At 45.1% G+C, this 24,917-nt stretch overlaps 1 protein-coding gene across 2 annotated transcripts; it reads left to right on the top strand.

Annotated features, from left to right (window-relative positions):
- The first annotated feature begins 25 nt into the window (after positions 1–25).
- On the top strand, positions 26–24,913 carry LOC120064446 (minichromosome maintenance complex component 3 associated protein). Of its 2 annotated transcripts, none has more exons than XM_039015030.1 (28): positions 26–84; positions 510–2,282; positions 2,408–2,655; positions 2,797–2,878; positions 3,012–3,177; positions 3,415–3,608; positions 3,846–3,982; positions 4,287–4,484; positions 4,743–5,011; positions 5,309–5,471; positions 5,675–5,835; positions 7,403–7,650; positions 7,951–8,282; positions 8,724–8,824; positions 8,950–9,081; positions 9,366–9,479; positions 9,668–9,820; positions 11,835–12,032; positions 12,158–12,226; positions 12,339–12,473; positions 13,696–13,846; positions 19,398–19,641; positions 19,794–19,891; positions 20,286–20,676; positions 20,934–21,188; positions 21,440–21,569; positions 21,710–22,082; positions 24,185–24,913. In XM_039015030.1, exons 2-28 carry the CDS (start codon positions 665–667, stop codon positions 24,356–24,358), a joined length of 6,534 nt encoding a protein of 2,177 aa, XP_038870958.1. In that variant the 5' UTR covers positions 26–84; positions 510–664; the 3' UTR covers positions 24,359–24,913. The 2 variants fall into 2 exon arrangements, with proteins under 2 accessions (XP_038870958.1, XP_038870957.1); XM_039015029.1 differs by having other exon boundaries at positions 40–121.
- The last annotated feature ends 4 nt before the right edge of the window (positions 24,914–24,917 follow it).

Below are 24,917 nucleotides of genomic sequence, written 5' to 3'. Positions count from 1 at the left end.
ACTGGGAGCCTAAATAGGTTGGACCGGAACCGGATGTCAGCAAGTTTCTATTCAAATTGTTGAGCATAGGGGAATACTGAAAAAGTAGGTCACTAGCTGTCTTGTTTGAAACAATATAAAGGTAAAGTCCGTCTGTATTATAAAAAGCAACCGAAAGTTTTAGCGTTATCAAAGAGCGTTATCATGTCCTTGATTTTCAAGTAGCAGGTCTTGTAAATTCGCTAGCATGCTAACGAACTAAACGTTAGCTAGCTAGGTTTACATGAAGTAACTAACGTTAGCTAGCTAACATTTTCCAAGTCACAACATGTTAACTAACTAGCTAGTTACATGTGAAGTACGCCTTTAAAGTGTTTACATAGTATTTGAAGCTGAATTACGTGTACATAATTAGTATTTTTTTTGTTGTTGATAACATTAAGACGTTTCCATAAACCACGTTAGAAAACATGTTAATAAGTTAGCTATATAACATCAACATGCTGATGTTTACTTTGCTTGTTTTCAAGCTCAATGATGCTTCACTGAAGACACTTCAAATGGAGGAACACACACTTTCCTCAACATGCCTTGCAGCAACCTGGCCTCTAGGACGGCTTATGTGAGTTCAAGTGAATAAGTGACTGCCCTTGAGTACAATTCAGACTATTCTGACATTTCCACCATGAATCCCAACAGTCTGTTTGGGAGGCAGCAGGGGGGAGCTTTCCAGGCCCCCAGCAACACTAACAAGACTGGTGGCGTGTTCCAGGCCTTCAGACAGGAGGGCTCCACCAACCCTCCACAGAATGTAGCATTTAGGCAAACTGCAACATTCGGGCAACCGTCTGCCTTCAGTCAGCCTTCAGTCTTTGGTCAGTCTCCGGCATTTGGGCAGACGCCTTCGCTTGGACAAGACTCTGTTTTTGGGCAAAGTGGAGGACTAGGTCAGGCGTCAGGGCAGACCTCGACATTCTCTTCAATAAGTCAGCCTCCAGCCTTTGGTCAGTCCTCATTGGGGCAGGGTAGCTCTGGGTTTAGTGGTGCTCCCCCACCATCGTATGGTCAGGCCACCGGACAGATTCAGAGTTCTGGGTTTGGACAGATGCCTGCTTTTGGACAGAGCTCTGCCTTTGGGCAGCCACCTGCATACGGGCAGCAGCAGGCCCCGGCGTTCGGCCTCTCCTCTGGGATCTCCCAGGCTTCCTCTGGCCCCACCACTACCACCACCGCAGGGTCGGCACAGCCTTTGAGTTTTGGCCAGTTGCCCTTTGGCCAGCCGCCGCCCAGCGCTACGACCACCTCCTTTGCTACAGCTCAGAGTGTTGTCCAGAGTGGAGGCTTCAGCACCTCAGAATTCAGCTTCAAGCCGTCCAACGAGGTGCTGTTTAAGCCCATCTTCAGTGCCAGCCCAGAGCCGGCTAACCCCCAGCCAACCGCTGCACCCGAGCAGCCCTTTGGTGGCGCCACCACCACCCAGCCCTCTTTCAGCACCAAGGACAGCAGTGGACCAGCCAGCTCAGGCTTCTCTCTACTGACCGGAGCCAAGAGTGGCACGCTTGGCTTCAGCTTCTCCCAGCCGGCGGTGGCCCCCTCTATCTCCGCTTCCATTGCCACTACCAGCCTGGCCCAGAAAGACCCTCTCAGCATAGGCTCCGGAAGGAGCCTGCAGTTCACATTCTCCCAGCCATCGGCTCTCTCCAGCACTAACTCCAGCTCCAGCACCGCCACCCCCCAACCAGCTCCGGTCCCCAGCAGCCCCTCCTCCTTCAGCTTCTCTACCAAAGTCCTCCAGTCCCAGCCTGCGCCCCCGATGTCCCTGTTTGGAGGAGTCAGCTTCGGCCAGACCTCTACATTCGGAGACCTAAAAACCGAGGCTCAAGCCGAGGAGAAAGTTGGCGATGAGGAGAGCACCAGGGAAGTGACAGTGTTTGGGAGACTTGGAAAAGGAACTAAGCGGAAGGAGGAGCCAGTGAGTCCCAAACCCGCTCCAAGGAAGCCTGCCCAATCAGAGGACGCCCAAGCTGAAGCCAGAGCTGACCTACCCAGACACCCCTCGAAACGGCCTCTCCTGAGGTCCTCCCGCGGCCCCGGGAGTGGACTCTTCTCCAGAGCAATGAGTGGCATTATGAAATCCACAGCCAACTCAGTGAGGAGGGACCCCGTGAAGGAGGAGCAGCAGCCTCCAGGATGGGGGGAGGGGGAGAGAGCAGACACACAAGCTCCAATCAGTCTCAGACCCGCTACTCCTCCCAGTGCTCAGGCCCCCACCACAGAGGTTCTGGAGAAAGCAGAGGTGACTGGTAAGTCCTCATCATGAAATTTAAGTAAAATACTATTACTTGCTGTTAACCAAAATTTAAAGTATTATGTTTAATTTGTATCACAGATTTTGTCATGCTGATTTTCTTCTCACCTTTTCCTCCAGGTTCGGTGGAAGCCCCTGACCCAGACGCTGAGACCAAGACCCCAGCTAGGAGGAGGCAGCGCGGCGAGAGCACGGACAGCCTGGGGGGCATGTCCCCCAACGACGCCACCATTCTCCAGTGCAAGAGCATCCCACTCAGCCTCAACAAAAAGAACGTCATAGAAAAGCACTTTGGTCGCTTCGGGAAAGTCTGCCGGGTCTACTGCCGACCCCATAAGAACCTGGCTATCGTCCACTTCCATGACCACGTGAGTACACACTCTACAGACAACAGAGGCGACTTGACACGCTTTTGGGGATTCTCAGTTCCGTTACATGTTATATGTTTGTGCTGAATTTAACTGAGAATATTTTTTTGTTTGTTTTCAAACGTCTGTGATACCATTCAGGCATCAGCAGCAAAGGCAAAGAAGAAGGGTAAAATGCTGCACAGACAGGAAATGGTTATCTTCTGGCAGAGGAAGAAACACAGTGAGTCCTTGTGGCCGCATCCTCCTATTTTGCAGAGTTAAGACAGACGATACGGACCGAAGCCATTCTGTCTTTAGAAATTGATTGTGTGTGTGCGCCCTCGTGTGTATTGCTCCTTATGTGTTTGTGTCAGGCCCGGGAAAGAAAGGCGATCGAGCCCCAGAGGGAGAGGAGGAAGAAAGGGACAGGGACAACCAGGTTTCAGACACCAGTCTGGGGGGCTTCCAGTCCTCCTCTCCACTGAGGAAGCCACTCCCCAGAGCCCCTGCCCTCAGCAGCACCGTCAACGTCAGCAGGAGGTAACCTTGGCTCCCCCTCACAGCTAGCTGGGCCAGACTTCTAGTTTCTCTGAAGTGTTTTTATAACCTGAAATGCTTGTGGAAACATACGACTTATACTGTGATTATAATAGATACTTTCGAGGCTTATTAGCTGGGGGATAACTGTGGGTGTTAGCTAGCCGTGGGTGACTAGAGTTAATCTCTAAACACATCAGGATGTGACGTCAGATATAAAAAAGACACTTTGTTTCTCAGCTCCCCAGTGACGAAGCCGTCCATAGCCAAATCCCTGCAGTTTGAAAGCGAGCCCCAGCAGGACAGCAGCTCCGAGGGCCAGAGCTCTGAGCGCCCCGTGCCCTCCTCCCTCCTCCACTTGATTGGCCAGCTGGCTGAGACAGCTGAGGAGAAGTACCGCTTCCTGGAGCAGAGGGACAAGATCTTGCGAGCTGGTAGGTATAATAGAGCTGTCAGTCTGACATGCAGTCCTGGAACTGGCCACGCACTTCTAAATTAACTTTCCTGCATTTTTTGTTTGAAGCCATCAGTTGACATGAAAGAAAGAGCTGAATGTCGATTTCTTTGACTGTTGGCATAACAACAACGATGAAATTAAAAGTAATAATAATACAAATTAAATAAAAAATCTGGTCTGTAGAGGCTGACTGGTTCTGTTGTTCAATGTGCAGGGCGGCCCAAACGGACAGACCTGGAGCTGTCTTTCTTTGTGGGGACATGCCCAGACATGTGCCCTGAGAAGGAGCGCTACATGAGGGAGACACGCAACCAGCTCAGTTGCTTTGAGGTCGTCCCAGACACCGAGAGGGTAAAGCCATTTCTTCTATCCCTGTCTCAAGACACACAAATTCTCTCAGGCACACATTTTGCAAGTATACTGCACCTGTGCTACTGTTGTGTAAAGTACACCACCTTGTCATCAATAGAGATGTTCCACTTGATGGCATATGATGATAATAATGATGATTTTGATATGTATGCTATTTATCTAGATATGTCCTCAAACTCCAAGTGCTTGACATTGTGAGTGGGATATACTCCTGTCCAAACGTCTCAGTTAAAGGAAATCAACCTTGTTTATACATTTTATAATGAGACCACTTCCTGTCCAGGTGGACCACGTGGCGGCCATCAAGGAGTACAGCAGGTCGTCGGCGGACCAGGAGGAGCCCCTCCCCTACGAGCTGCGGCCCCTCCCCGTGCTCAGCATGACCATGGACTACCTCGTCACCCAGATCATGGACCAGGGCCACGACAACTACCGCGACTGGTACGACTTTGTGTGGAACAGGACCCGCGGCATCCGTAAGGTAAACACAGCTACTGTTGGTTAGCTAGCTAGCTGGTACTGTTTTTTTAATAATTTATTATCGGTGTCACAATTTGTATTTTTTTTATTTAACTAGGCAAGTTAAAGGAATGGGAAAGTGCTGAAAAACGCTGAGTAGTTGAGAGCAGAATTATTATTTTTTTAAATCAAAGCTTATGAAAAGTTTTCATAACACATTGCTGTGGTCTGAGGGGCTTTGTCCGTTGGAGTTATGCTAACTCTATTCCTCTCCTCCCAGGACATCACCCAGCAGCACCTGTGTGACCCGCTGACGGTGTCGCTGATCGAGAAGTGCACCCGCTTCCATGTGCACTGTGCCCACCACCTGTGCAAGGAGCACATGATGACGTTCGACGCCAAGATCAACAACGAGAACATGACCAAGTGCCTGCAGAGCCTGAAGGAGATGTACCAGGACCTGTCCACCAGGGGTGTCTACTGCCCCCAGGAGGCTGAGTTCCGCCAGTACAACGTGCTTCTCAAACTAGATGTTGGGGACGTCCTCCGGTCAGTCACTCGCCAATGATTGGGTCGTGTTTATTAGGGTACACTGTAGCAAAAGATTTTGTAACGGAAAAAGGTAATACGTGTCTCTTATTGGTCAGCTTTACCTCCCAGTCTCCCTTCGTTACGGACCATTTTCTTCTGTTTTGTTTTTACGACTGTGACATTACCCTAGTTATTCTCCATTTGGAAACACACTACTGATGAACTGTAAGCTTGTCTTTGTTTTAATGTTTCAAACACCGCCCTTATCCTCCACTCTGACTGAGAGTATGCTCTCTTTTGTTGTGGTCCACACAGTGAGGTGCAGCAGTTCAGGGACGAGGTGCGCAACTCTCCAGAGGTGAAATTTGCCGTGCAGGCATTCGCAGCTCTCAACAGCAACAACTTTGTACGCTTCTTCAAGCTGGTGAAATCTGCCTCCTACTTGGCGGGCTGCCTATTGCACAGATACTTCAACCAGGTCAGCAATAAATGTCACCTACCCTAGTAACATACCTCCTTACATGCCATGTAATTTTTAGTGGGTCTGTCGTTAGCTTTGAAAAGTAGTAGGAAGTTGAACCTGTAGTAATGAGGCTCACGTCCCAACTGGTTGTTCCTTGGGAATTGATGGACGTTTGTGTGTACGTGCCTATGTGTTTGTATGCATTCCTGTGTGTGTAGGTGAGGGGCAAGGCCCTGAGCACCCTGAATAACGCCCACACAGTGGGCTTTCAGAGGTCCACCTACTTCCCCCTGGAGGATCTGGTGCGCATGCTCATGTTCAAAGACGCCGCTGAGGCCACAGACTTCATCCAGCAATTCGGTCTCAACGTCAGTGGCGAGTCAGTACCTGTCTAATACAATATATGCACCCAACATGTTTACTGGAGAGAAGGAAAAAAACCTGTAGCATACAAAAAACAAAAAATAACGTTTCTTATTTGATGTTCAGGTTGCACCTCCATGTATCGCTTGAAATGTAACATCTTCACAACAGTAAAGAGCCCAGAGGGACAGTGTTTTAAAGCGGCAATCAGCTGTAGAAACAATAACAAAGAGTACCTCGCGCCCCTGTTTTGCAAAAACGCTGAAACTGATATCATCCATGAAATAAAAATGATAGTTTTAACCATGTTTTGAGTCTATATCAAATCAAATTGTATTAGTCACATGCTCCGAATGCAACAGCTGTAAACCTTACAGTGAAATGCTTACTTACAAGCCCCTAACCAACAATGCAGTTTAAAAAAATACGGATAAGAAATAAAAGTAACAAGAAATTAAAGAGCAGCGGTAAAATAACAATAGCGAGACTATATACAAGGGGGTACCGGTGCAGAGTCAATGTGCGGGGGCACCGGTTAGTTGAGGTAGTATGAACATGTAGGTGGAGTTATTAAAGTGACTATGTATAGATGATAACAACAGAGAGTAGCAGCGGTGTAAAAGAGGGGGGGGGGGGCAATGCAAATAGTCTGGGTAGCCATTTTATTAGGTGTTCAGGAGTCTTATGGCTTGGGGGTAGAAGCTGTTTAGAAGCCTCTTGGACCTAGACTCGGCTCTCCGGTACCGCTTGCCGTGCGGTAGCAGAGAGAACAGTCAATGACTAAGGTGGCTCTTTGACAATTTTTAGGGCCTTCCTCATATAGTGTTTGTTTACATTTGTTGTTTACAAACATTGGAGTAAAGATTTAAAATGCTTCTTGTTGTAATTTCTGATTGCTTCAGACAAATTTTGTGCTTCAGTTGCTCTTCTCCACTCGTCGTCATTCCCACATTCACGAACAGAAGGCTCTCTGACTTTGTACCAACTTTTCTCTGTGTATTTTTAGCTGTTAAAATGCAAGAATAACTTCAAGCAAAACATAAGGAAATGTAGCTGGCTACATTTTTCTATGATAAACATTACAAATAGGATGGCCATGCATCGTTTTTGTAAGCTAATTTACGTACGTGTGGCTGCTAGACAAATAGCATTGCACTTTTCTCAAGAAAATGAAGGTATTTTCTGCCAAATGTGTTGCACTAATGTATTTAGTGTTAATGGAAACTAGTTGCACGCCCCTGACCACTCCTATTGAAGCAAAAAAACACTGACTGTCAATATAAAACACAGGTGAAATTATTTAAAACGCAGAGTTTCTGATGGTGTGCGTTTTGATGGGTTACGACAGTTGAACTAAGCTCATGAGGCAAGTTATATTGTTCCAGAATCAATGTGTACATATTGTTAATTTAGAGGTCCAACAATGGATGTAGCAACTGGTAATTGCCCCTTAAAAAAGTATTTATACAAAAAAAATCAAAAGATGATTCACTACAGTCACTTTTCAATGTTTCACTGGGTAATTGTTGTCATCAAGCAACAGACTTCCTTCTCTGATGTCCTCTGACCTCCTGACCCCACAGCTTGGTGGAACTGAGCCGCACGGCCTGGCAGGAGCCAGACCTGAACCTACCCCAAGTGAAGTCAGACGTCATCATGGCCAAGAGGGCTGTGCTAATTGGGGAGGTGGTAAACGGAGGACCACTGCCCAACCCGCCCCAACATGCCCCCGTCTGCAGCTTCGACGCCCACAACAAGTACTGGGGGGAGGGTCCGCTGGCAGAACCCACGTTCGCTGCCGTCTTCAGGAGCAGCCCGGTGGCTGTAACGAGTATGGGAGCCATGGCAGTTCAAGATGACTAAACTGTAGAGGCTTATAGAGCCGCTGTGCCGTAGATTGATGTTCAAGACAGCCCTTACTGACATTGTTTATTTAGCCTGTCATGGTGTCTAGAGTTGTCTGCCGTTGTTGCTATCCTTGTTAAAATGTTCAATAGTTTGTATTGGTAGTCTTGAGCTAATGATTCAATGTCACAGGTACGAGGGGCGTCCATGTTCTTTACAATTGCTGCTTTGTTGTAATCTTTCTCATTCTGACTGAGAATTATTTTAATTTTTTTACTCTCCCCAGTGCCAGCCTTCACCCTGCAGAAGCCAGAAGTCAAGGCCCAGCCGGAGGTTGAGCTCCAGCCGCAGAACAAACCCGTCAGGCTGCTGGCAGAGCCACGACTCTTCGGGGATCTTCCCCCACCGTACCCCGGCCTTGCCACTGCCACCGAGCCTGCCCAGCAATTGCAGGGCACAGATGAGACAGGGGAACCAGAGCCCGCCCAACCCACTGTCCAGGTTCACCCTGCAGCAGATCTCCAACAGCAGCTGTTCCAGCCCATTGATGTTGCCCAGACCCAGCCTGTCAGACCCCCCTCGCCCCCGCCCAAACCTGAGCCAATCTACTCTGACGAGGTGAGAGAGCGAGAAACCCCTAGTGGGTTGATGCTAGCTTGCCTTAGTGGTAGTGTTTCCCAAATGGGCTCCCGATTGGCGCTGTGGTCAAGGCACTGCATCTCAGTGCTAGAGGCATCACTACAGACCCTGGTTCGAACCTGGGCCGTATCACATCCGGCCGTGATTGGGAGTCCCATAGGGCGGTGCACAATTAGCCCAGTGTTGTTAGGATTTGGCCGGGGTAGGCCATCATTGTAAATAAGAATTTGTTCTTAACTGACTTGCCTAGTTAAATATAAAAAAATGGTGGGTTGAGACCGTTGGTAGGTCGTTGCTTCTTTCTTTTTGGTCATAGTTCTAGGCTCTGCCTCTAGATGTGTATGAAAGTCAGCAGAAGGGTAGGAGATGTGCCCCCCCTGTACGTATGACTCATGTTTTCTGTCCATCCTACTGCCGTAGGACATCCTGGCAGAACTGGAGTGCGTGGTGGAGGAGGTGCTGGAGGCGGTGGTGCAGGAGCTTGCCAGCGCCGGGGCCGACTACGCTGCAGCTGCTCTCGGGTGAGTGCTATATTATTGCTTTGTTTAAGACTGACTTATGATTGCATACACTGTGGTACATCAGGAGTAGCATTGAACATCCCCTTTCACGTTGATACCCAATGCCTTGTTCTGTCTCGCTGCAGTGCGAGCAGTGGCCACATGGAGGCGGTGGTGAGCGAGGTGGTGGAGCAGATGCTTCGGGAGGTGTCCACAGCCGAGGTCCAAGCAGAGCGAGAGAGACTCGCCGAGGAAAAACGCAGGATAGAGGAAGCCAGGTTGGTCAGAGACTCTGAAACATCTTGATCTCAATCCTAACCCTAGCTGCAAACCCATGCGCAAAATGTATGCACGCGTGACTGTAAGTCGTTTTGGATCAAAGCGTCTGCTAAATGGCATATATTATGTTATTAATCTCTCACTTTCTTAACCATACATTGGAAGCAGAAGTTTAACAAATCACTTAGTCCAAGTTTTGACCTGTTAACATGTAACTCCACATCCTACTTCTAGTCCAATGTCTTCCAACTCATTATCCATGTCTCTCTCTTTTCCTTGGCAGGAGAAAGCAGGAGCACGAAGTCTTCCTGGCCCAGTTTAGTGACTCTCTCTGTTCTGAGATCAGCCAAGAGGTCTTGACCGAGTGTATCCAGGAGACGGCCGCCTCTGAGATCCAGTGAGCTGCCCTTCTACACTCAAAACTCACATTCCTGATTCCATATCCACCACTAGCCCCATATTCATGGTGCTGTCTCTCCCTTGTGTATATGCACCTGTGCAGTACTGTCGGGTCTCTGTTGTATTTGCCGACGTGCAATAGCCACCAGACATAAGTCGTTTTCAGTAACAGTATCTGTGTGTCAGGTTAGCCACGGAGGAGGAGGCAGCGTGTGTGGCGCGCTGCTCTGAGGAGGTGTGCAGCTTCCTGGTGGAGGAGACCCTGGATAAAGAGATATTCCTCATGGTGGAAGACATCCTGGAGGCGGAGCTACAGCGCATACAGAAGTACATTAAGAGGTACAACCAAGGCATTTGAATGACAACTATGACTGCTTGGGTTGACAGTTGGGCCACCAGACTCGTGTAGACCCTTCATCAATGTTCTCCAACTCTGGTCCTTGCAGTTTTAGTTTCAAGGCTCACGTTTGCTTTTCAAAGCCTGCCCTCTCTCTCTGTTGGGTGTTCGCTCCTTCTCTCGAAGCACCGCCATAACACGGAATATTTTACTGTGAACACTGCAGCAAAAGCGAACTCCTTCCTCCGCTACTCTTTCGTCCTCGTGAGGCTACAATACGTTGAGTTTCCGGGGAAGCTGTGAAGCACATGTAGCCTACAGAACTTGGTTCAGTAGTGGCCTGAATATTGTATATACATTTGTTCATATAAAGGCTGAAGGCTAGAAACAGCCAATATCTATTTTCTACAATGTATTTGAATAAAAAAATATATATTTTCATTTTATCTAGGTTTAACACCAATCATTCACTATAAAACATTTACCAACAAAAATGCTTAGCAGAATACAAAATATTATGGGGCAAAAATAAGTATGCCTAAAACATATATTTCTAAATAACAAAAAAAAGAGTATAATAAGAGTAGACTACATGAAAATCCAGCGCCATAAAAACAAGTTCAGAACAAATCGTCCAAGAATGTGCTTAATGTTCTGGTCTCATAAGGATTTTGGAGTCATTGAAAGGGTTGAAATGGATGTGTCACGAAGGCTAGGCACTAATTTTAGGTAAGACTCCAGCCGTTCAGTCGTGGTGTACTTCTGAACCCAGCAGCTTCAGATCCTTCTGTTGCTTGCAGTAGGCGGCGGAATGACAGCAAGTTGCTGCTCCCTTCTCATTTCACCTCTGCAGCTGTTGTTGCAATGCCTCGATGAACTTCCAACGGTGGGGTGGTTAGCGCCAAGATTCGCCGAGAATGTTCGATGCCAGCCTTCCACTCAGTTGTTGGTCTTCGCCAAGTCTTGCAGGACAGCGTCGTAGCAGTTCCGTAATTCTGAAAATTAAAAAAAGAGATCATATTCGGTTCACTTCCAGAATGATTTATTTGCGGTCTGTCGTTCCCATCTGTAGGTGTAGCCTTCATGCGGCAGGATATTTTTTCGAAGCACATAGTGGATATATTTGGGTTATATTGCTTGTCAGTGACATCACCAGAACCTTGGATAAGTGAGTGCCACTGGACATTTGGACTGTAATTCCATCTTATTGTAGGCCGACAATCTGTCTCCACTCTTTGCTGGGCTTTCATTGGCCTGTGCTATTGGTTGCATTTAAGACGTGTCGTTCGTTTTATTGATCTTAGTATGTCAATGTCAGAGTATCTTCTCAGTTGGGTAATTTGTGTTGTATTGAACATATTGTAATGTATCCAGTCATGTAGAATTGCAGGAATTTATTTTAGGAAAGGCTATTTAGAATTTCATAATCGATTTCAGACGTTTTCTGTTGGTAGGCCTACCCATGTCTCCCTCCTCGCTCGGAAAGCCTGCTGACTGATGTCAATGCCAAAGTTGATAATTGTGACTTGATGAAATTGGAATGATGTGAATAATGATGATGGTGAGAGCCCAGTATAGCCTAACCCTTTAATCATAGGCTACTGTTAATTTGTGTCTCTATAATCACAACGTTTCTAAAGTCATATTGAAACTTCCAAATGTCGGCTTTTTACAAGATCATTTTTTCCCTAACTGATCAAAATTGGGTATGCTATAGACTATATATAATATTCTGCACGTATGAACACATTTATTTTAGGCCATGTATAAAAGAGCTATGCCTGATTTTTTATGAAAAGCAGCAAACAGACACATTGTTTTGCAGCCAATAGACTGTACAGCTGGCTTCACAGTTTCCCCGACTAATAGGCCTACAAGGAAACTCGACATATCTCGCCGAAGTTGAGTGCGCGAGGGATCTGTGCGCTGCTTAGTACTTTCCACAAAAGGTTTTGCGCAACAAAAAGACATGTATGCTTCCCTCTCACCCCCTCCCTATTTCTTTCTCTCCGTCAGGTGGCGCGACGTGGTGGCGGTACGCAGGCAGCTAAAGAGACAAATGCGGGGCTTCCCTGCCGCCCCCTGCTGTGTGGACCCCCGCTACAAGCTCAAAGCCCTGGCACCCAGTGCCCCCTCCCAGCCCTCTATGGACTGCCTGGCCAGGGGCATGGTCAACCTGGGCAATGCCGGCTACATGGCCCTGTCCAGCACCAGGTACTGGAGCTACCCTGCCCTACTCTGGCCCTCGCCTCCCTCTTCTCTCTGTCCTTCTTTCTCTCTCTTTTTCCCTCTTTCCTTTGCTCTCTTACACACCTCTGACTCTTCTGAAATGTCCCCAGGTTGCTAAAGATGAGACAAGAAGCAATCCATCAGATGCGAGTCCACTTCTACTACCAGCAGCTGTTGAAGTAAGCCGTCATCCCCGCTCTTACTTCATTGTAGTTCTTCTCTGTTGTGTACTTCTCAAACTCTCTCACAATGACATTAAACACAACATCAAACAATATGTGTCCCCTTCAGTGAGTCAGTGTGGACTCCTCTAGACATGCCTACGCTGGTGGTTGAGAACGTTCCTAACCCACCTGACAGAATCTTCTGGAAGGCCACCCTGCTGTTGCCCAGCGACCACGAGAGTGTTGCCAGCATCGCCGACAGGTGAGATCAAATGCAATGTGGCAGATGTAATTGCCATTGAATTCCACACACCCTCACAGTGCAGCATACAAGTACTCTCACCAGTACTTTGATGGCTGTGTCCAAGAGTGTCATGTATTTGCCAGCTTTGCTAAATACTGTAAAGTGACTTCAGTTTGATGGACAGCTGCCTCTGAAGCCTCCGCAGCTAAGCTTCCATCCTGTTGTTCTTGATCTGCATCTGCTCCAGGATAAGGAGCAGCCTGTTAGACCGTTTCTTCTTGAGGACTTTCTTTCCTCTGAAAGTGGCACTGGATGCATGGACCACTTTTCTCTACACACCTGACCATTTTCACCAGCTGGTCTCATGCTTTCTGAGTGCCTCTTTCTGTCCTGAAACTCATTCAGCTTTTCACCTTTCCAAAGATAACCACATACAATGCATCTCTCTTATCAACCAGTTTGTTGTAATGCTCTTTCATGATGTCATGGGACTCATCCCAGCTCTTGGTGGAATCCACAACAGATCTGTAAAACACATCCAGAGTCATGGGAGAGGCAACATCATCAAAATCAGATTGTCTTGCTCTCATCTCTGCCAGTGGTAAAGATCACAGGCTCAAACTTTCCAATGGTGTCAATCGCGAAAATCATCAGACCTTTTGTGAATAAAATTCTGAATCAATCGCAAGAGTTTATGAAAAGTGTTCCAATTAAGTTCTGTAATAATTTGCCGGAGAGGCAGAAAAGTCAGCTGAATCTTAGCTTTCCCAGTGAGGACTGAATTCAGAATTAGCTAATTCTTTTTTACACAAACTTTTATTTTTTAGATTTAATACTGCTAACAACCACATCCATTTTGCAGAACTTGGTGAATGTTCATGTACTGTATGTTCAAACGGGGCAGCCTCTTGTATATTTTTATCCGGATGCAATGGGCCACCCGGCACAGCCAGAGGAGGACTGGCCACCCCTCAGAGCCTAGTTCCTCTCTAGGTTTCTTCCTAGGTTCCTGCCTTTCTAGGGAGTTTTTCCTAGCCACCGTGCTTCTACATCTGTATTTCTTGCTCTTTGGAGTTTTAGGCTGGGTTTCTGTATAAGCATCTGCTGATGTAAAAAGGGCTTTATAAATACATTTGATTTTCTCTCCACACACTTATTTTCACCAGCTAGTCACTCATGCTTTCCAAGTGCTTTTTACCTCTGATGATACTTGTGTGTGTTCTCTGTGCTCTTATTGCAGGATCCTGACAGACTGGCTGGAGACGAAGTTTGGCGTAGGTGAAAGTGCAAACACCGAGAAGGAGCAGGAGGGGACACTGAGGACTCTCTGCATCACCAATGGACTCAGGGAAGCAGGAGAGAAGACTCACAAAATACACATCAGCATCAAGGTGGGAGCTAAACAACATTACCAAAACATTTCCCACTAAGACTAGCGATAAGTTGAATAACTACTTTCTACACATGAACATTCACCAAGTTCTGCAAAATGGATTGTCTAACTAATTTTTGCCCAGATGCCGCATTCGGTCTTACACGAGATCCGGAGGGCCATACTGAAAATGTGTTATACAGTGCATTTGGAAAGTATTCAGACCCCTTCTTTTTTCCACATTTTCTTACGTTAGGGTAATTCTAAAATTGATTACATTTTCCCCCTCATCATTCTACACACAATACCCCATAATGACAAAGTGAAAACAGGTTTCTTGACATTTTTGCAAATATTTATAATAAAAAATTTAAAAAACGTATACCTTATTTACATAAGTATTCAGACTCAATTGAGCTCAGGTGCATCCTGTTTCCATTGATCATCCTTGATGTTTCTACAACATTATTGGAGTCCACCTGTGGTAAATTCAATTGATTGGACATGATTTGGAAAGGCACACACCTGTCTATATAAGGTCCCACAGTTTACAGTGCATGTCAGAGCAAAAACCAAGCCATGAGGTCGAAGGAATTGTCTGTAGAGCTCCAAGACAGGATTGTGTCGATGCACAGATCTGGGGAGGGTTACCAAAACATGTATGCAGCATTGAAGGTCCCCAGGAACACAGTGGCCTCCATCATTCGTAAATGAAAGCATTTTGGACTCTTCCTAGAGCTGGCCGACCGGCCAAACTAAGCAATCGGGGTAGAAGGGCCTTGGTCTGGGAGGTGAAGCATGGTGGTGGCAGCCTCATGCTGTGGGGATGTTTTTCAGCGGCAGTGACTGGGAGACTAGTCAGGATCGAGGGAAAGATGAATGGAGAAAAGTAGAGATCCTTGATGAAAACCTGCTCCAGAGTGCTGAGGACCTCTGACTGGGGGGGCGAAGGTTCACCTTTCCAAAGGACAACGACCCTAAGCACACATCCAAGACAACGCAGGAGTGGCTTCGGGACAAGTCAATCAATCACATTTATTTTAAAGCCCTTCTTACATCAGCTGATGTCACAAAGTGCTGTACAGAAACCCAGCCTAAAACCCCAAACAGCAAGCAATGCAGGTGTAGAAGCACAGTGGCTAGGAAAAACTACCTAGAAAGGCCGGAACCAAGGTAGAAACCTAGAGAGGAACCAGGCTATGAGGGGTGGCCAGTCCTCTTCTGGCTGTGCCGGGTAGAGATTATAACAGAACATGGCTAAGATGTTCAAATGTTCATAAATGACCAGCGGGGTCAGATAATAATAATCACAGTGGTTGTAGAGGGTGCAACCACTGTAGAGGGTCTCTGAATGTCCTTGAGTGGCTCAGCCAGAGCCCAGACTTGAACCCGATCGAACATCTCTGGAGAGACCTGAAAATAGCTGTGCAGCGATGCTCCCCATCCAACCTGACAGAGCTTGAGTGGATCTGCAGAGAAGAATGGGAGAAACTCCCCAAATACAGGTGTGCCAAGCTTGTAGCGTCATACCCAAGAAGACTTGATGCTGTAATCGCTGCCAAAGGTGCTTCAGCAAAGTACTGAGTAAATGGTCTGAATACTTATGTAAATGTGAAATTTCAGAGTCTTGAGTAAGGACACGTACCTGATTATGCATAGAAGTAGGCCTAGGCTACCTAGCCTGCGTACAAATGTAGGCCTATAAATGTGCCCGTTTGGGGATCTGATACTATTTCTGATTGTCTTAACCCAGCATGTCAAAGTAATTTTTTCTTTGCATCAAATAGCAAGTTTTTACTTCCGTTGAGAATGACAATAGTTCCTCAACGTAGCCTATTTGAAAAATGTTTCCAGCTCTATCCCTTTCGATAATCACTCGGCATGAAAGGGGTAAAAATGTCATGCTCTGATCCGGAGTAAACGTCATAAAATAGGCTGACCTGATTACTACTTATCCCTTGCGCAAATAGTCTACAGCTGTGTCTGTTTGTCCAGGGCTTACTGGAAACTCTGAGGGCCCAGAATATTTGCTATCACTATCGGGATGGACCAAGTTAATAGTTGATACAATGTTTCAAGATTCTTGCAGACAAGTCATGCGTAGCCAATGTGATTTTATAGGATATTTATTTTTTATCAGGATATTTTCTAACTGCAGGCTGCAATGTTTTTATTGTTGGTTTATGTAGGCTATTTTTACATATTGGCAATGGAAAAGTTAATTTTAGATTGGTATCATTTTCATTTAGATATCATTTTTATTAACCACATGACATTGATTTTGAGATATGAAGACTATTATAAATTAAATGAATCTGATCCATGAAAATGTGCATATGAAAATCATAACTGGCACGCAGATCAGTAGAAGTACAATAACTTGTTATTCCAAATGGAAAAGGTTGCCGACAGCTGGTGTAGCCTATTACCGGCAACTTCAGGAGCTTAATGGCAGAATCTGCGAATACCAGCAGCAGAGAGAGGAGGAGGGTTGGGAACAGGTTTTTTTCTTCTGGTTAGGCTATATTGATCTCTTGCTCCCTCTTTAGTAATTTGTGTGTCTTGAGTTTTAATCGCAGTGCTTAAAGCATCAGACAAGCTCAGTAGCCTATATATAGTTTACTTTATTCAAGCATAGGTTGTGTCTATATATCAAAAGAACAGACGACTCTCGGTCGACCAAGATTTTTATATGTTGGGGACAGCCCTTATATATACAGTTGAAGTCAGAAGTTTACATACACTTAGGTTGGAGTCATTAACTTGTTTTTCAACCACTCCACAAATTTATTGTTAACCAACTATAGTTTTGTGTATGACACAAGTAATTTTTCCAACAATTGTTTACAGACAGATTATTTCACTTATAATTCACTGCATCACAATTCCAGTGGGTCAGAAGTATACATGCACTAAGTTGACTGTGCCTTTTAAAACCTCTTGCGGCTCGGTGTCCCGCTAGCGTTCCACTACGACAACATCTGGTGAAATTGCAGAGCGAGAAATTCAAAATACAAAAATCGTAATATTAAACATTCATGAAAATACAAGTGTCTTACATCATTTAAAAGCTTAATAATTTACTTCTTGTTAATCCAACCGCGTTGTCAGATTTCAATAAGGCTTTACGGCGAAAGCATACCATGCAATTATCTGAGGATAGCGCCCCACATCAAAATACTTTTTCAAACCAACACAGGCATCACAAAATCACAAATAGCGATAAAATAAATCACTTACCTTTTAAGATCTTCCTCTGTTTGCAATCCCAAGGGTCCAAGCTACACAATGAATGGTCGTTTTGTTAGATAAAGTCCTTTATATCCAAGAAAAGTCTGTTTAGTTGGCGCCATTGATTTCAGTAATCCACTCGTTCAACGCGCATACAAACGAATCCAAAAAGTTACCGGTAAAGTTCATCCAAACAAGTCAAACGATGTTTCTAATTAATCCTCAGGTACTCTAATATCTAAATTAACAATAATATTTAAGACGGAGAATAGTATGTTCAATAGGGAAGATAAATAACGAAGAGCGCGCACCTCATTCACGTGCTGAACATCACTACTTTTCTAATGAGGGACACCTTGGATAAACAACAACTACTTGTTCATTTTTCAAGAAACAAGCCTGAAACCCTGTCTAAAGACTGTTGACATCTAGTGGAAGCCATAGGAACTGTAATCTGGGTCCTATTTATTTGTATATCCCATAGGCTAGCGTTGAAATGGCCTGTGACCTAAAAAAAAAAACATTTCCGGATGGATTTTCCTCTGGTTTTTGCCTGCCATATCAGTTCTGTTATACTCACAGACATTATTTTAATAGTTTTAGAAACTTCAGTGTGTTTTCTATCCAATGCTACCAATTATATGCATATCGTAGCTTCTGGGCCTGAGTAACAGGCAGTTTACTTTGAGCATGTTAGTCATCCAAACTTCCGAACACTGCCCCCTAGCCCTAAGAGGTTTTAAACAGCTTGGAAAATTCCAGAAAATGTTGTCATGGCTCATGAAGCTTCTGATAGGCTAATTGACATAATTTGAGTCAATTGGAGGTGTACCTGTGGATATATTCAAAGGCCTACCTTCAAACTCAGTGCCTCTTTGCTTGACATCATGGGAAAATCAAAAGAAATCAGCCAAGACCTCAGAAAAACAATTGGAGACCTCCACAAGTCTGGTTCATCCTTGGGAGCAATTTCCAAATGCCTGAAGGTACCACGTTCATCTGTACAAACAATAGTACGCAAGTATAAACACCATGGGACCACGCAGCAGTCATACCGCTCAGGAAGGAGATGCGTTCTGTCTCCTAGAGATGAATGTACTTTGGTGCAAAAAGTGCAAATCAATCCCAGAACAACAGCAAAGGACCTTGTGAAGATGCTGGAGGAAACGGGTACAAAAGTATCTATATCCACAGTAAAATTAGTCTTATATCGACATAACCTGAAAGGCTACTCAGCAAGGAAGAAGCCACTGCTCCAAAACCACCATGAAAAAGCAAGACTACAGTTTGCAACTGCACATGGGGACAAAGATTGTACTTTTTGGAGACATGTCCTTTGGTATGATGAAACAAAAGTAGAACTGTTTGGCCTTAATGACCATTGTTATGTTTGGTGGAAAAGGGGGGAGGCTTGCAAGCCGAAGAACACCATCCCAACCGTGAAGCACGGGGTGGCAGCATCATATTGTGGGGGTGCTTTGCTGCAGGAGGGGCTGGTGCACTTCACAAAATAGATGGCATCATGAGGCAGGAAAATTATGTGGATATGTTGAAGCAACATCTCAAGACATCAGTCAGGAAGTTAAAGCTTGGTCGCAAATGGGACTTCCAAATGGACAATGACCTCAAGCATACTTCCAAAGTTGTGGCAAAATGGCTTAAGGACAGCAAAATCAAGGTATTGGAGTGGCCATCACAAAGCCCTGACCTCAATCCTATAGAAAATGTGTTGGCAGAACTGAAAAAGTGTGTGCGAACAAGGAGGCCTACAAACCTGACTACACCAGCTCTGTCAGGAAGAATGGGCCAAAATTCACCCAACTTATTGTGGGAAGCTTGTGGAAGGCTACCCAAAATGTTTAACCGAAGTTAAACAATTTAAAAGCAATGCTACCAAATACTAATTGAGTTTATGTAAACTTCTGAGCCACTGCGAATGTGATGAAAGAAATAAAAGCTGAAATAAATAATTCTCTCTACTATTATTCTGACATTTCACATTTTTAAAATAAAGTGGTGATCCTAACTGACCTAAAACAGGGAATTTTTACTAGGATTAAATGTCAGGAATTGTGAAAAACTGAGTTTAAATGTATTTTGCTAAGGTGTATGTAAACTTCTGACTTCAATTGTATCTTTTTTTTATTTTTTTACTCGAACCTCCGGTGGGCAGGATTGGACCCCAGATCTTGCCTGCGAGCCATATGTTTGACACCCCTGCTCTACACTGACGGATTAACATCCTGATGCATTCACCAATCACATCAAAGCAAATATCAAGACACTTCTGACAGCAGTGTAGTTGTACTGACTTTGTCTGTGTGTGTTGTACTTACCAGGCATCTCGGGGCCCGCTGAGTGAAGAGGGCCTGTCCAATTTGGAGGAGGACCAGGCGCTCCAAGGTACAGGGGCCCTGCTGATGCTGCTGCCTGCCCCCAGCCCAGGCAGCGAGGACCAGGACGTGCCCATGCTCTCTGCTCTGCTCCAGCTCAAACAGCTCCAGCAGGCCAACATCTGGGACTGCCCGCTGCCCCTTGCCATATTGGTGCCTGGCCCCCACAACACACAGAAACTGGAGGAAGGTAGGGGTACCCCAACCACACATGCACACATGGCTGAACATCACCAGCAATTTCTTAGTGGTCACTCACTCAATGGCACATATTGTGAATTAAGTCGTTATTAAGTACCAAATCTGTAAATCTCTGCCTGCCTCTTCTTCTCTTCTGGTTAGACCTGATGCTCGAGACGTTGGTTGAAGACGGACTGATATCAGAACACGTGTTCGTCCACATCCCAGAGACCACCAGCGACCTACAGGGCTCAGAGCAGGTACGGACAGCCCTCTTGAAACAAAATACAAATATTTAAATTGCTCCTAAGGTAATTAAATGAGTAGTGTTGTATTTATGACCTGGACAATACCAGTATCGCGATATTCGTTAGTATCGTGCCAAAAAAACAAAACATGAAAGGGATTTAATTTCTTTATGAAAACAGCCCTAATGTTGGAAACTAACATCATTATGTTTTCATCCAGAGTCGCATTTATTTATTTTCTAAGCTATAGGACACTATCTTACAGCTGGTTTTTAAGGGACCAAAGAATTTGATCTGTTTCTTGTTTTCATTTTTGCCAGGGAAAAAATATTGCGATACTGGTATCGTCGCAACCCAAGTTTTATTGAATTGGAAGTATTCTAATGTGGGGTTTGCTTGCCCCCAGGTGAGCCAAGCGGTACGCTGGCTCTTGGCACGTGCCCCAGCGCCTTCCCTCCTCTCCTCCCAGACCCTGGTGCACTTCGTGGAGGCCGGGCTGGGCCGTGAGTTCAGTTCCCGCCTCTACAGCCACCGGCAGGACCGGGCGGGGGCAGGGCTGTCGCGCCAAAACCCAGCCCCTGTCATCAAACTCTACAATGCTGTGCTGGCATTCCTGGCTGACCTAGTGTCTTCCCAGTACCTCTCCAGCCTGTCCTGGCCTCCGGGGGAGTTTGCCCTGCCTGAGACCCGGGACTTGGTGCCACACCTGGGTTGGAACTCTCCCCAACACCTGGCCTGGCTCCGGACGGCTGTAGTAAGCTTGCAGATACCCAGCTGGGACATGCCTGCTAACACAGGTGGGTAGCTTTTTAGTTTGTGTGTGTGACTGTGTAGTTGTGCTTGCATGAGGTTGTGCGTGTGTGATTCTGTTGACTTGCAACTTATGTAGCCTGATCCCAGATCTGTTTTTGCTTTTGCCTACTCCATTGTCACGGAGCAGAAACAGACTGGCACCCAGGCTAACATTTATCCCTTATTGCTGCTCAAATTACAACTGTTTACATTGCCCTCCTATCTACTCGTTAATACATCTCATTAATAAAATTCCCCCCAGCCTCCTGGCCCCAGCTGTGTTCCGCCATCTTCCAGTACGCCGGCCAGATCCCAACTTCGCGCCACAGCCAGCCCCTCCTCATGTCCCGTCTGGAGAACCTCCTGGAGAGGGTGCGCTGTTCCACTGCTGGAGCCCAGGACCACTGGGAGGAGAAGGGCCCATCCTTCCAGCAGGTCCCCTGGGACGAGGTGGTGGCTCTCTGCATAGACCATAAGCTGAAGGACTGGCAACCCCCTGACAGCCCAGTTTGTGATGGTGAGATGACTATTAGTTTATCTACTCTGTCTGCTCTACTCAAGGCCTATTCTAGCACTTTGGGTGACATTTTCCGCACCAAAGACAAATGCAGCTCCTTATCCGAGACAGAATAAACTGAGCTTTCAGCAGGATTTGAGACATCAAAGTATTGTATGAAGAAAGCAAGAAAACAAGTTAAAAAGCCTTTATTGCATTGAAATTTGTAAAGAGCTTAACTTAATCCCAAGACTCTGGTGGTGCTGTTCCAGATGCAGTGACAGAAGATGGAGAGGTCCTGGTCTACTTCCCCAAGGAGGGACTGAAGGGCTTCCAGCCCCCGGCAGAGTGGACGGAGGCGGTCAGCCTCACACACAGAGAGAAGCAGCAGGAGACACAGGGGTAAGGAGGAGACAGGTTCACAACTCTGTCTCTCTTTTTCCCTCTATATTTCTCTCTCACTCTCAAATCTACTCCTGAGTTTGTTGGCTTATACTCCCTTCTGCGAATTGATAAACGAAAATGGATCATTTCCTCTTCAGAGCCAGTCCAGGAGGCCTCGCAGCTCTCCCTCCCTTCTTCAGAGCCAGTCCAGGAGGCCTCGCAGCTCTCCCTCCCCTCAGACAGAAGCTGTTCCGGAGCCTGGTGGATCGTCCGGACCGCTTTGCCCCTTGCCACACTCTGGACATCACACACACCCCCTCACCCCGGGACCTGCTGCCCCACAAGGTCCTCCACGGTCTCCAGGAAGAGAGGACACACAGCCAGAGGTGTGAGGAGCAGCTGCAGCGCTGGCTAGAGGTAGAGCCCTTGGACTCTCTCTCCATGCCCCTCTTCATGCCCTCTAGCCTGCTCTCCACAGCTAACATCATGACCCCCATCCGTACTTCTGGTGGTGTGTCCACTGCTACACAGGTACGACTGTCTTCGCACGCACACACACACGTACATATATATACACACACATAAACACAATATTACAGTGCCCTGAGAAAGTACATACAATCTAGATACAATACCCCATAATGACAGTGAAAACATGTTTTTAGATTTTTTTTTACATGAATTGAAAATTAAATACAGACATATCTAATTTACAGTGCCGCTAGAAAGTATTCACAACCTTTTACTTTTTCCATATTTTGTGTTACAGCCTGAATTAAAAATTGGTTTAAAAAAAATCACTGGCCTATTATAAATTAATTAAAAAGGAAAAACTGTAACGTCTTGAGTCAATAAGTATTCAACCCCTTTGTTATGGCAAGCCGAAATAAGTTCAGGGGTGACAAGTCACATAATAAGTTGCATGGACTCTGTTTGTAATGATAGTGTTTAACATGATTTTTGAATGACCACCTCATCTCATCTACCTCATCTACCCTACACATACAATTATCTGTAAGGTCCCTCAATCGAGCATTGAATTTCAAACACAGATTTAACTACAAAGACCAGGAAGGGTTTCCAATGCTTTGCGAAGAAGGGCACCTATTGGTAGATGGGTGAAAGTAAAAGCAGACATTGAATATCCCTTTGAGCATGGTGAAGTTATTAATTACACTATGTAGTGACCGGGTGTATTGATACACCATCTAAAGATGCATGCGTCCTTACTAACTCAGTTGCCGGAGAGGAAGGAAATCTCTCCGGAATTTCACCATGAGGCCGATGGTGACATTAAAACAGAGTTTAATGGCCGTGATAGGAGAGAAGTGAGGATGGATCAACGACATTGTAGTTACTCCACAGTACTAACATAAATGACAGAGTGAGAAGAAGGAAGTCTGTACAGAATAAAACTATTCCAAAACATGCATCCTGTTTACAATAAGGCACTAAAGTAAAACTGCAAAAAATGTGGTAAAGAAATTAACTTTGTACTCAATACAAATAATTATGTTTGGGGCAAACCCAACACGTCACTGAGTACCACTCGTCGTATTTTCAAGCATGGTGGTGGCTGCATCGTGTTATGGGTATGCTCGTCTTTGGCAAGGACTAGGGAGTTTTTTTAAATAAAAAGAAACGGAATAGAGCTAAGCACAGGCAAAATCCTAACAGCTTTCCAACAGATACTGGGAGACAAATTCACATTTCACCTAACCTAAAACACAAGGCCAAATCTACACTAGAGTTGCTTGCCAAGAAGGCTGTGCATTTTCCTGAGTGGCCGAGTTATAGTTTCTACGTAAATCTGCTTGAAAATCTATGACAAGACTTGAAAAAGGCTGTCTAGGAATGATTAACAAACAACTTGACAGAGCTTGAAGAATTTCAAAGAATAATGTGCAAATATTGTCAAATCCAGGTATGCAAAACTCTTACAATTACCCAGAAAGCCTCACAGCTGTAATCGCTGTCAAAGGAAATTCAGGCTATAACACAACAACATTTTGAAAAAGTCACGGGTTGTGAATACTTTCTGAAGGCACTGTAATTGATCATTTACACTGTTGAACATGTGTTAAACACAACACACTAATAAGTAGGCTACTATAACAATGTACACAACACACTATATACTGTAACCACTGTCCAGTAGTTTTAAAGTACTTTAGTAAAAAAAAAATACTTATTTTGGGGGGGTATTTGTACTGGCAGACTCACTAAACACACATGCTTTGTTTGTAAATTGTTTACGTGTTGGACTGTGCCCCTGGCTATCCGTGAATTTTAAAAAACAAGTAAATTGTGCCGTCTGCTTAATATAAGGAATGTGAAATGATTTATACTTTTACTTTTGATACTTAAGTATATTTTTATCAATTACATGTACTTTTGATACATACTTATATTTAAAACCAAATACTGTTACTGTAGTAGTATTTTACTGGGTGACTTTCACTTTTGAGTCATTTTCTATTAATGCATCTTTACTTTTACTTAAGTATGACAATTGGGTACTTTTTCCACCACTGCCATTGTCTCTCTCACCCAAGTGTTGTGAGCATTTGCAATGAATAGTACAATAGTAGAGTGACTTAATTGGTATTCTTCAATGTCTTATTTTTTTGTAGGAAGCAGAATCAGAAGACCCTTTGGAGAAAGCAGAGCGCGATTGGCTCAAGGGTGCTCCTGTATCCATGGCGCAGCGCCTGAAGGAACTGAATAGGCTTTTATTGGCCAGTCGAGAGGAGGAGCTTGCGTGCGGGCTCAAGCTGAACAGCTTATTGAACATTGTCGAGGACTGAATCTCATGTCATATCACACCACTTAGTTAAAGGCCTTAGCTTTTGCTTTTTGGACTTGTTGCCATCTGAAAATCTGTTATTGTGGTCAGAAAATGTAAACCCATAATATTGTCAGTGTTTTTACTTTTTTAAATGTTGGTTTTCTAATTGAGAAGAAAGATTCATTGCTTTTCCTTTTTTAGTTTTGTTAAGTAGTTTTGCATTATGACATGGAACTGATTTGTTACATGTGTCTCTGTCTTCCTATAACGGGTGGATCTCAGTGACCTACACATGCAGTTGCTTGACAGACTTAACATGACTTAAGTTTATATCCAAAATTATGTATTTGTTGTAATTAGTTGCTTAGTCCTCTTGTAGATGTTTTTTTTAAATCACAAGGATGGTTTATTATCTTATTTCTCCATATTAACTGGTTTAGGGATATTTTGTGGATTGACCCAAATTAATTACTTTGGTTATGTTTGTTTCATGTTGAGCTATATTTGTCTAAAATGCTGACGTTATATTTGTCATAGGAATCTAAATAAAAGTCTTCTGATGAATGTTGCCATATATG

The sequence above is a fragment of the Salvelinus namaycush genome, chromosome 19 (assembly GCF_016432855.1).
Source record: "Salvelinus namaycush isolate Seneca chromosome 19, SaNama_1.0, whole genome shotgun sequence".
Lineage (NCBI taxonomy): Eukaryota > Metazoa > Chordata > Actinopteri > Salmoniformes > Salmonidae > Salvelinus > Salvelinus namaycush.
The sequence above is the reverse complement of the archived record's forward strand: the minus strand, read 5'-3'. Positions and strand labels throughout refer to the sequence as shown.

What these genes read in the sequence shown, in the direction of transcription:
- LOC120064446 (XM_039015030.1), top strand. Translation starts at nt 665, where the DNA reads ATGAATCCCAACAGTCTGTTTGGGAGGCAGCAGGGGGGAGCTTTCCAG. An exon ending in GGACAAGATCTTGCGAGCTG is followed by an intron (nt 3,609 to 3,845) that starts GTAGGTATAATA and finishes TTCAATGTGCAG; the next exon opens with GGCGGCCCAAACGGACAGAC. An exon ending in GTTGCCAGCATCGCCGACAG is followed by an intron (nt 12,474 to 13,695) that starts GTGAGATCAAAT and finishes CTCTTATTGCAG; the next exon opens with GATCCTGACAGACTGGCTGG.